Source organism: Diabrotica virgifera, chromosome 10 (genome assembly GCF_917563875.1).
Source record: "Diabrotica virgifera virgifera chromosome 10, PGI_DIABVI_V3a".
In the NCBI taxonomy this organism is placed as follows: Eukaryota; Metazoa; Arthropoda; class Insecta; order Coleoptera; family Chrysomelidae; genus Diabrotica; species Diabrotica virgifera.
Window position 1 is genome coordinate 27,590,286 of NC_065452.1, and position 12,637 is coordinate 27,602,922.

The 12,637-nt window shown below is 31.9% G+C and overlaps 1 protein-coding gene across 2 annotated transcripts in view; it reads right to left on the bottom strand.

The window, feature by feature from the left end:
• Positions 1-12,637, bottom strand: part of LOC114346982 (protein grainyhead-like) — a 306,307-nt gene that overhangs the window by 159,589 nt on the left and 134,081 nt on the right. For both annotated transcript variants that reach the window (XM_050663330.1, XM_050663329.1), the window contains exon 2: positions 9,104-9,376. In XM_050663330.1, coding sequence (XP_050519287.1) covers positions 9,104-9,303 — 200 coding nt within the window. In that variant the 5' untranslated portion in view covers positions 9,304-9,376. The remainder of the gene's footprint in view (positions 1-9,103; positions 9,377-12,637) is intronic.

A 12,637-nucleotide genomic window follows, 5' to 3' on the forward strand; every position in this document is an offset into this window, starting at 1 on the left:
GTGAAATATTGTTTAAACAATTGCATATGTTTAAAAATAATAAAATTTTATTCTCTAAGTTAAAATATATGAACAAAGAAAGTCTTTGCTAAAAAAAGTGGTATTTCAAAGGATAGAGTATGTGTTTTTATTTTGCAATAAACAAATTTATTTATTTATATCGACATGTAATAAAAATTAAAATGTATCAATCATTATCAAAGGTCATTGGAATGCCCAATCAGAGCAAACTATCCGCTGTCCTGCGCGTAGCACCAATAATTAATGTTTAATTAAAAAAATTCCTGACGCCGTGGTAGTTAATCGATTTTAATTTTGCAAATTGCAAATGAAAGGTAAAGTAGACTTCTATAAGCAAAAAAAATTTCAACTTGTTATCTGCTTTATTTTCAGTCCTGTAACATTTTGAAAAAATTAATTTTTTTGCGAAAGCTGGATTGCAAAATTTATTTTGCAAAATCTGTTAAACCGATCTTAATGAAATTTACAGTATTGTTTTACTGTATCACAAAGTTTTTCTGGGTGAATAAAATTCGAATACTTGTTTTTGTATGTTTTTTTCGCAATTATTGCTATTTTGCAACAAGGGTGACTATTTTTTAAATTTTTAACCAGTTCTATATTGTAAGAAATTTAATTACGCAACTTTTATGTTGGTACAACTTTTCTCGAAAATGAATACTTTTAAAGTTATAATCAAAAAACGATGAACAAAAATCGAATTTTTCCTATATTTTTTGACATTTTGATTATTTAAACAATGTTCCGGACCTTTTTGAGTGGGAGGATAACTCAAATATTATTGTTTGAGTTATTTTCAAGCAATTTCTGCAAAAAAATTTGAGTCACCTCTCAACGTTCAAATGTACTAATATTTGTACAGATGCGCCCTGGTCTATACAGAGACTGGACTGTTCAGCAATGGAGTGTTGTAATGTTTTCTATCGTTTCTGCTTACGATCTCCTGACGGATGCGAATAAATCTCAATGTTGTCCCCTACGCCTCCTTCGTTTGTGTATTTATGCAGGATAATAAGCGTCGACCTACTGCACGAATCGTCATGGATTACTTAATACTGTCAGAATTCCCGTTTTGGATTGGCCCGTTTGTAGTCCTGACATGTATCCATTAAAACATTTATGGGACCTTTTAGAGAAAAATATTAAAACACCGGAACAAAGTATGATGCTCAGGTTAGAGATCGATGTAAAGAGTTAAGAGAGGCTTATGTCCAAAAATGGACGATAGAAGGTTAAAGCCGCGTCCTCACTGGTAAAACTTTGTGACGAATCAGCTGTTCGTCGCAAATATTTGCATGCGTTCTCGAGGTAAGTAGAGCTAATGTGGACGTGTTCGTCGCATAAATCGGACGCAAGAATTTTTGACGCACACAACGTAACACGCTCCATCGGTTGTCGGTTTTTGAGCGAAGATCAAAGGATTTGCGTCGCATAAGGTTTGCAGTGTGGACGCAAAACAATTCCGTTATTTACTCCACACAACATGAGCAGACGCGCACAACGAATAGACTAAGAGCCGCTATAGGTGATATTTCTTAATCATTTTAGGCACGATGGGACCCTATAACTTAAATAGTAGAACCTAAAAGAAAACGTTTGAACACTGTGCCGTCACTTTTCAGTGGCACATGCGTCGACAGTGGCGCATCAAACTTTCCACTTATAGGCGGGATAAATAAATTACCCTCCCTTACTAACAGAATTAAATTTTTTTAAGTTCTATGTGATTAACACATAAGATTCAGCGTAATTTTCACCCACCACCCCCTTCCCCCTGCCCCCACCATCAAAAACTTTATTTTTCGTTTTTATTTTTTTTTTTGGTGGGATGCAATCAATTTTAAAATATCAAAAAATTCACACGCATAGCTGAGGCTTTTATAAAACATGTCTATTTTTTAGGCCCACAGGTAGAGTGTACATAACCCCAAAAAATTAAAAGAAATTTTTTTTTTTCAAAAAAGCGTAAAACTTTTTTTGAGGAATATCTGCAGGTCTAATTTTTTCTTAATCTTGTGTGTTTTTTGTGTCTAATTTTTTTCAGATTTTTCCGTAAGGCTCGCCACCTTCAAAAATCCGAAAAACTGTTTTTTGGGGGGTTTTTATTTTATAGACTTCATAATATATCAAATCAATTTCGTTTTTATAGGTTATATGTAACTTGAAGTAACTGAGTCCTTTAGAATATTTAAAAATGAGAGAAACACGTTCAAACCACCCAAAACCACCTTAAAAACAGTTTTTTGGATTTTTGAAGGTGACCGGCGATACAGAAAAATCTGAAAAAAATTATAAATATAATGTTTGATAAAATACACAAGACTAAGAAAAAATTAGATCTGCAGCTATCCCCAGAACAAAAGTTATACATATACTTTTTTCAAAAAAAAAATTTTTTTTTGAGGTTATGTACATTCAACCTACAGGTCTATAAAAAATAGACGTGTTTTATAAAAGCCTTAACTATGCGTGTGAATTTTTTGAAATTTTAAAATTGATTGCATCCCACCAAAAAAAAAATAAAATCGAAAAATAAAGTTTTTGATGGTGGGGGCAGGGAGAAGGGGGTGGTGGGTTAAAATTACGATGAACCTTATGTCTTAATCACATAGAACTTAAAAAAATGAAAAAAATTGAATTCTGGTAATGAGGGAGGGTATTTTTTAATTTATGTATCCCGCCCATAAGTGGAAAGTTTGATGCGCCACTGTCGACGCATGTGCCACTGAAAAGTGACGGCACAGTGTTCAAACGTTTTCTTTTAGGTTCTACTATTTAAGTTGTAGGGTCCCATCGTGCCTAAAATGATTAAAAAAATTCACCTATAGCGGCTCTTTTTTTCAAATTTTTGATGGTCGAGCAATTAAATTTGCGACGCAAATTCTTGCGACGAACCATTAGTTCAATACGCACGTAAAGAATCGTATACCTAAATGTTTTTCTGGCTTTACAATACAGCCATATGGTCAATTTTCTATACCACACATCATAGAGACATAAAACGTACAATAGACTTTAATATCGTATCGGACTGTCATTTTTTAGTGAAAAAGTATAACTTGTGAATTAGTTACAAAAGTTTTCTATTGTTGGTGTGCCACATTTACAAAACAAAACTATCATGTATGCAAACAGATAAAATTTAGATTTTTTATACAAACTCCATTGTATGCCGTAATATATAGTTCGCCAATAAAAAGGAGCCCTATAAATCTGTCAAGAGAAACTTTTAGGTCAAATAAATTCACATATATTTATCGCCAATTTTTAAACGGCCCGACTCTTTTTTGTTCGAGCCAAAACCAATGGTATACGCATTTTTATAATGCTCTTAAATTCATTATAAATATTTATTCCACTTCCAAGAAGGGTGTATCTAATGTTTCCCTTTTGTAACTATCTTATAAGGAGATATAAAATCAGTTTAATGTTTGTATGAAAATAATATATGTCTCAAGGTTTTTACACTTCTTTGATATATGTTTCGCACAGTTATATAAACCGGACGGGATCTATCATTTTTAAATCCGTCTTTTCCTGGTCTAGATGAAATAACATCCATTTATGTTCAATAATATGATGAAAAAAATCATAAATTATTGTTGAAATTATCAAGAACGCGGTCAAATAAGAAAGGAAGCTTGTTGACACCAGCTGAGCTTTTAGATTTATTTTTACCATTTTTTACATCTCAAGAATTTACTTTATAACTTTACCATCTTTAACACGTTGTCTGTATCTCCTTTACGGAAGGTAAAGTTCCTCTGCGTGTTTTGTTGGTGGATTTGAGATATGTGATAGAATCGATAGAGTCAAAATGTATCGAGCAATGGAACATTTGGGTATACAAAAAAAAAATGATCAGGCTAATTAAAGTGACTCTAAATCAGCGATACTCAACCTTTTTTTCTCTGGGCCACATACTAGCTATTGCCACAGCTTGCAGGCCGCATAGGTGGATTAGTATACAGGGTGTTTCATTAAGAAACGGAAATACTTAAATGGCGAATAGAGCACTGAGGCGGTTCTAGATATTCTACATTTATTGCCCCACCGATTTTTATAACCGAGTTACAGGGTGTTTTTATCGATTTTGCCCATTTTTGTCTGGACCATAACTTTATAACCACCTTTTATATTTTTGGATATTTGATACAAGTATGTCTTATTTAGAACCCAAACCATAGAATCATAATCAGAAAATAAAAATATAATCAGAAGAAAAATCCAAGTCCGGATTAAAAAAATTATTCTTAAATTCATTGTGACCTTGAAACAACATCCTGTATATTGAAATTTTCAAAACCCGTTTGCACATTTGAAAAGAGCACAAAGAACTGAGTTTATAGGTTCGCTTTAATGTTTTTCGCAGAAAATTTAATCACTTTAATTTTGAAATGAAATATATTGAAATTTTTAAGAACAGAGATTACAAAGCAGGTTTTTAAAGCATTTTTAATAATAAATTATTGAATTTAATGAATGCATTCTCATTTTAACATTATTCAACACTTAGTTACTACATACAACAAAAATACAGGTCCAGATTAACAAAAAATATAAAGTGATTGTGACCTTGAAACAACACCCTGTATATTGAAATTTTCAAAACCCGTTTACACATTTGAAAAGACTACAAAAAACTAAGTTTAATCGTTCACCTTAATTTTTTCGCAGACAATTTAATGACTTCAATTAATTTTGAAATTACATATATCGAAATTTTTAAGAACTCTGAGAACTCACCACAAAAATTTCGAATTAATTTCGAAATTACTGTCATTAAATTGTCTGCATAAAAAATTGAAGCGGTCAATTAAACTTCGTTTTTTGTACTCTTTTCAAATGTGCAAACGGATTTTGACAATTTTAATATACAGGGTGTTGTTTAAAGGTCACAATTATTTTATATTTTTTTGTTAATTCAAACCTGGGTTTTTCTTGTGATAAGTGTCATCCCAATGTAGTATATAATTATAGATTATTTTTAAGATTATATTTATTTATTAAATTTAGTAATTTATTATTCAAGGTGCTTTTTTGCAAAGTAAAAACCTGCTTTTTAATCTTAAGAGTTCTTAAAAATTTCAGTATTCTTAATGTCAAAATTAAAATCATTAAATTTCCTGTGCCTAAAATTAAAGCGAATAACACTGTAAACTCAGTTTTTGTGCTCTTTTCAAATGTGCAAATAAATCTTGAAAATTTAAATATACAGGGTGTTGTTTCAAGGCCACAATCACTTTATATTTCTTTGTTAATCCGGACTTAAATTTTTCTTGTGATTACTAAATGGGTTGTTCCAATGTATCTAGTAAATAAGTGTTGATTATTTTTAAAATGGATATTTGTTCATTAACTTTAATAATTTATTATTATTTAAAAGTTAATAATACCTGCCTTTTAATCCCAGAGTTCTTAAAAATTTCAATATAATTTCACAATCACATCTTAGGGACCGTTTCAAGTATTACGTAACGCGATTTTTGAAGATTTTTGACCCCCCCTCCCCCTGCGTAACGCACTCTAATGGGCGTTTAACTATTGCGTAACGCAATTTTCGAAGATTTTTTACCCCCCCCCCACCTGCGTTACGTAATACTTGAACGGTCCCTCGACAAACACGTGAAATTTGACAAATAATTTGATCGTTTACAGGCCTTTTAGTGAGCTTTTGGGCCGCATGAAAAACGCTAGAGGGCCGCAGGTTGAGAATCACTGCTCTAAATAAACTAAAAAGGGGTAGTTCCCTAGGTTGGCTGTATACCAAATAGTTAAAAAACTGTAACATGAAGTAAAAACCACTTCTATGTAATAGGTATATTTACTAAAGATTTAAAAATCCCAATGGATTGAATAAAATATGTCCAGTTCAGAACGTTTTCGGACCTATCAGTCCATCATCAGTGAATTCATATACTTGCTAAATAGCCCCAGAACCAAACAATAGTTGTAATTATAATTCAATCTACATTATGTTGATGTAATATTGAAAAGGCTAAACGTCGATGTTAATAGATATAACCTCCGGGAACATGGTGAAACTCTAATCGAGTAACTTATTCAATCATCTTATGCCAACGTTGACTACCAAGTGACTGTGAACTCTAAATATCTCTAACCTGTGAACTTGCTTGGAAGGGTCACGTTTCAGATCAATTTACGGTTGCAGAAAGCTTGAGACAGGGAGATCTTTTATCCACCACATTATTCAACTTAGTGTTAGAAATTGTAATCAGAAAATGCAACATGAAGGTGGAAGAAACAATCATGAAAAATGAGCACCAGTGCTTGGCATTTTTGCTGATGATCTTAAGATCCTAGCAAGAACTGCGAGAGAATGAGGAAAAGTTGCAAAGAAAATTATTGAAGAAACACAGAAATTCGGATTGGAACTAAATGTAGACAAATAAATAGATATATAGTTTATTGGTAATATCGATACAAAAGTATCTTTTACAAGTCAAGTTTACAAACAAATACAAATGTGAGTATAGTTAAAATATACACACACAAATATAAATATAAAATATAAATTACAATAACTAACAATCACAACATATTAAATATTCCTCAAAAAAAGCCATTCTATTACCAGTATATTATGGCAGTATATAATTGCCAGTATATTATGGCAATCATAATTTACAATGTATAAACTTTGAAAATCATGATTTGGGATTTACAATGTATATAAATTGTAAATTATGATTCGGGAGTGCTCCTAGTAGCATTTAACGTGTGTTTATTTCTACTGCATCTTGATTGTAAATTTAGTATAGTTCCTTCTTTGATGGTATAGTACAGCGTTTATCAACTGGTGGGTCGCGACCCACTAGTGGGTCGCGCGCGGATTTTAGGTGGGTCGCGGCGTGGCTCTTACAGTAGCCGAATAATGTACATTATATATCATCATGGGTGACGTATGGGTCGCGAATATGAAAAAACATGAGAAGGTGGGTCGCCAGACATAAAAGGTGGGAACCACTGGTATAGTATAATAGTCCAGGGTAGTAAGCTTTTTCCCATGACACTCGAGCAGCCAGGGTACTGAAGCGTTTTTTCCACAGGTAATACCTATAAGAGCAAATTGTAACTATTTCCTGCGTAGGATCTGGCGACCATTTTTATTTATAAACAATTAAGTGTCAAAAAATGGCATTTTTCCCTTTTTTTTCAAATCAAAGGAAAACAGTAAACTTATGTTTTTTTAGTACAAATATCTTTGAGTTTATGGAAAAAGCTTTAAAATGACGCATTGCAAAGTTTGATATACTCATTTATTGTTAATATAATTGCGAAAAAAGGTGGGAATTGTAAAAAAAAATATTTTCGCAATATCTATTGTAAAAATTAGTGTACAGCTTTGAAATTTTTGTCACATAAGGGTTCTTTGGTGCTTAATATGTGATAAAAATTTCAAAGCGATTCATTCAATTGTTTAAATTTTATTCAAATTGTTTATCACAGAGAGAATTTTTTTTGCAATAACATAAGTCAGAAAAAAATGACGTTAGAACCATTTCATAGGTGTCAAATGAAAGAGCATGAGCTATATTTTCAACTTGGTTTAAAAAAAGCGAATAAAAAATGCATTTATTAGTAATAAATAATTATGCAAAAGTATCGTAAATCTTTCCTTATAAACTTTTTATTTTGTTATATAAGAAATTATATATATTTATTACAATTTTTTATCAATTATGATATAAATAACATTACTTGGTAGTTGTGCACTTAAAACAGGGTATAAAAGTTAATTTTTTTGGAAAAGTTATCCAAAAAGTTTATAAGGAAAGCTTTAAGATACTTTTGCATAATTATTTATTACTATTAAATGCATTTTTTATTCGCTTTTTTAAACCAAGTTGAAAATATAGCTCATGCTCTTCCATTTGACACCTGTGGAATGGTTCTAACGTCATTTTTTTCTGACTTATGTTATTGCAAAAAAAAAATGCTCTATGAGATAAACAATTCGAATAAAATTTAAACAATTGAATGAATCGCTTTGAAATTTTTGTCACATATTAAGCACCAAAGAACCCTCATTTGACAAAAATTTCAAACCTGTATACTAATTTTTACAAGAGTTATTGCGAAAATAATTTTTTTTGCAATTCCGACCTTTTTTCGCCATTATATTAACAATAAATGAGTATATCAAACTTTGTAATATGTCATTTCAAAGCTTTTTCCATAAACTCAAAGATATTTTGTACTAAAAAAATCATAAGTTTCACTGTTTTCCATTGTTTGAAAAAAAAGGGAAAAATGCCATTTTTTGACAGTTACCTAATTGATTATAAATAAAAATGTCCGCCAGATCCTACGCAGGAAATAGTTACAATTTGTTCCTATAGGTATTACTTGTCGAAAAAACGCTTCAGTACCCTGGCTGCTGAAGTGTCACGAACAGGGTATATTTTTGTCTTATTACCCTGGCCTATAAGTAAGAAATATAATAGAACTGTTAGCTTTGTAGGTTTTGATAGGCCTGCTCTAAGCTATAGTGCGGGGCTAGTTTTTGTGCTAATTAGAAAGATTTATTGTTTACTTAGGTACATACCTAGGTACACACGTAAGTTAAATCAGGATATCGTATGTGCTAAAATTATTGTGGTCATGTTCTAATTACATTTAACCTTACAAGGATCTTACTTCTCACCGCATGCTTGCATAGATAATAATTGATGTAGAATAGGTATTACTCTTGTTATTGTTAGATTTATTGATACTAAAAGAACTTTATAAAAATATAGTTAAATCTAAAATTACTTTACACTCTGCCGGCGAACTGCTCTAAATCACATTCAAAATAACTAAATTTCAGTTAACACTCATACACTCTAGTAAGGGACTGCTTCCCGAGTAAAACCTAAAACGATTGACATAGACGGATTCGGTCTGTGTGAACCGGTTGGTGTAAAGTGTAAACTAAAAAGGGACCAAACGTAGCGCTCTTAAAGTGTTTCTACTATCTTTTTTACTTATACTATTATGAGCTGCAAGCATAAAAGCATATTATTCAGTATATAATACTAAATAATGGAGTCCGATAAGTAGCTGATTGGATACTTACGACCAAATATCAGCTAATTTATCTTTGGAATCAGGTATCTTGTAGTATTCATATATCAGTCCCATAGCTGTTGATTGGTCTTCTGCTCCTCCGCCGATATTGAGCATGGCAGTCGTGGCGGCCGTCAGGGGATGTTCGTAAAAGGCTCTCCAATTCTGATGGTCCTCAGGAGGGGCTGCCCCCTCGGGCAATTCAGCCATACCACGTTGACCCACCACAGGTAAATCACCTGCTGTGTGCGAAGACGTTGAATCTAGGCTTTCTTTTCTCTTTCTGCAAAAAAAAATTCGAAGTTAGTAAAGGAAAATTAACCCAGTAAACAAGCAATATGTTCAAAAAATTTTGGACAAATCTCAAATATCTTTTACGTGGAAAATAACGCTATTGGAACATGATTTCAGCCCAAAATAAACTACACTCAGGTGCAAAAAAATCGATGCATGGGTATTTTTTGATGAAGAATGAAAATGTTTGAAGCTTTAACTTTTAAATCAGGTATATATGTAAAAGTATGTTAAATTAAAATATTTTTTACAGATTATCCAAAAAAATCATTTATTTATAGAGACATACGCCAAAAATCGAAAATAGAAAAATATTCAAAACTTTCTGAAATTAACAAAAACATTGATATAATAAATTAAGATCTAGTGTGTCCCTCTCGGACCCTTTTAACAGCCTGTAGACGTGTCGGCATTGAGGTAATTAACCTCTGGATATCAAATTGTTCCAGTTAGTCCCATATTTCCTGAAGAGCCGCTCCAACTTTAGCCAAGTTGTTTGGACAAGGTACTCGTGCTCGAAGACGTCTTCCCATCATATCCCATAGATGTTCTATAGGATTTAGATCGGGATTGCCAGCTGGTCAGTTCATACGGACAATTATTTCCACCTCTTCTAAATATTGACTGACGATTCCTGCACACGATTCCTGACGGTCCTGCAGACCTAATGATTATAAAGGCTGGTAGTATAAATACAGTTTAGACTGATATAACATAATGTTTGAATATTATGGATACTGCCCCCCATATTTTGAATAAAACTGAAAAATAATGTGTTTCAATTAAAGTTGATTTAAATTCCAAGAAGTAAGCACATTTTATTTGAGTGTACACACAATTTTGTCGTGTCGAATTCACCACTTTATCGGTAACCTTTGAGAATTTTTGGGAATTTTTTGAGAACGATTTCCGGAGTGGTAGTAGAAACGTCAAACAGTAGTTAATTAAGAAATGTAGTTTTCATTATATCAATAATTGTGGCTCAATCCCATATAAACCTAATAGTAAATTAAACATGCCACAAGAAAGCAGTTTCAGAACCTTGATAAAACTATATTATACAGGGTGTCCAGAAACTCTACCGACAAACGAAGACAGGAGATTCCTCATATAATTTTAAGACATTTTAACCCAATTTATCTAATCAGAAAATGCTTCCTAAGGGAGCTAGAGCTCTTTGAAGATGACGTCTTGTAATTAGTTTTTCTTAAATACCTCCAGAACGCTTCTATTCAGAAAAAATTGGTACACATATTTATCTTCCAGAGGTAAATCGATTTCATCCATTGTGAATTTCTAGTACCGGTCATAGGCGTCCGTTTTCGGTATGGCAACGGTTATTTTATCGCATAACTTTTTTGTCTTTAACTTTTAAGCATTTTTGATACTGGATTATTATATTGTGAGATATTCTAGTACTAAAAGGTACTCTTGATTTAAGTCGGTAGGACACACTGTTTTCTAGAAAAATCGATTTGAACATTTGTCGTTTTTTGAATTTGAAAAAAATTTAAAAAAAAAAAACGGTGTATTTTACCAACTTATAGCAAGAGTAAGTTTTAGTACTAAAATACCTCACAATTTAATAATCTAAAGTAAAAAATTCTTAAAAATTAAAGACAAAAATGCAATAAAATAACCCTTCACCTACCCAAAACGGACGCATATGACCGGTACTAGAAATTCGCAATTAATGAAATCGATTCGTCTCTGGAATATAAATAAACGTACCAGTTTTCGTTTTTCTAAATGGTTTTTTTTGAAATTTTTTTTGGAAATTCAAAAAATGAAAAATTTTCAAATTGTTTTTTCTAGAAAACGGTGTGTTCTACCACTTAAAGCAAGAGTACCTTTTAGTACTAGCATAGCTCATAATTTAATAATCCAGTGTCAAAAATGCTTAAATTAAAGACATAAAAGTTATGCGATAAAATAACCGTTGCCCTACCCAAAACGGACGCCTATGACCGGTACTAGAAATTCACAATAAATGTAATCGATTTATCTCTAGAAGATAAATATGCGTACCAATTTTAATTTTTGTAAATAAACGCGTTCTGGAGTTATTTAAGACAAACTAATTACAAGACGCCACCTTCAAAGAGCTCTAGCTTCCTTAGGAAGCATTTTCGGACTAGAAGAATTGGGTTAAAATGTCTTAAATTTATCTGAAGAATTTCCGGTCTTCGTTTGTCGGTAGAGTTTCTGGACACCCTGTATAATTTTTTATATAATTATGATTATGATAACGACAATTTTGTTTGAGATTATGGATGCACAGGGCCTATTTTACCACTAGGCCCGTGAGGCACCTGCCTCGGGCCCGTATTTGAATGGGGCCCAGAAAGATCACCAAACAAAACATGTTTATTAAAATAACAAAACAAATTTTCAAAATTGTTTCATTTTACGAACAGGCAATAATAAATGATAACCATAAGAGTTATAATTAAGTGGATAGGCGCAAAACTTTCGGCTTCAATGCTCTTTAAATGCATTCATTTTTTCGAATCCTCAAAAAACTAATAAATATTTAAAAAAAAATTAGACGCAGAATAAAAGATTACATTATTACCGAGGGCCGAATGTCCCTTAGAATAAATAAAAAGTTTCTTTTGAATAAGATAGTATTTAAAATTAAAAATCACACTCAATTTTCTTTTTTTTTTCACCCCTGTAACTTATTAAAATAAACATTATCGAAGATTTCAGGGACTTTCGGCCCTCGGTAGTAACGTAATCTTTCATTTTGCGTTTAAATTTTTCAAAAATACTTATTAGTTTTCTCAGGCTTCGAAAAAAATAAATGCATTTAAATAGCATTGAAGCCGAAAGTTTGCGCCTATCCCCTTAAACAATGTAAAACTATTATTTTCTTGTGCAACTATATTTCTATTAAATAATTAATACATTTAAAAAAGTTATTATTATTATTAAATTATATTTAGGGGTCCGAAAATTGTGTAGTGCCTCGGGCCTGATTTGAAGTAAAATAGGCTCTGTGGATGCATTTTCTACCAAGAATATAGATGATTTCAGATTGGTATCAGTTTATTATGTCTGTGGTTTCGACCTTGTAATTCAAGTAGTTTGTTTGGGTATCTTAAAAAGCCAGTCAAGTTCAAAATAGCTAGTATAAACGTGCAATTTCTACCAAAACGTTTGGTATAACGTTTCACCAAATGTCCACAATATTTAAGTAGGTACAGAATATTTATTATGTTTAGATGGGATTGTCACAATTGTTGGT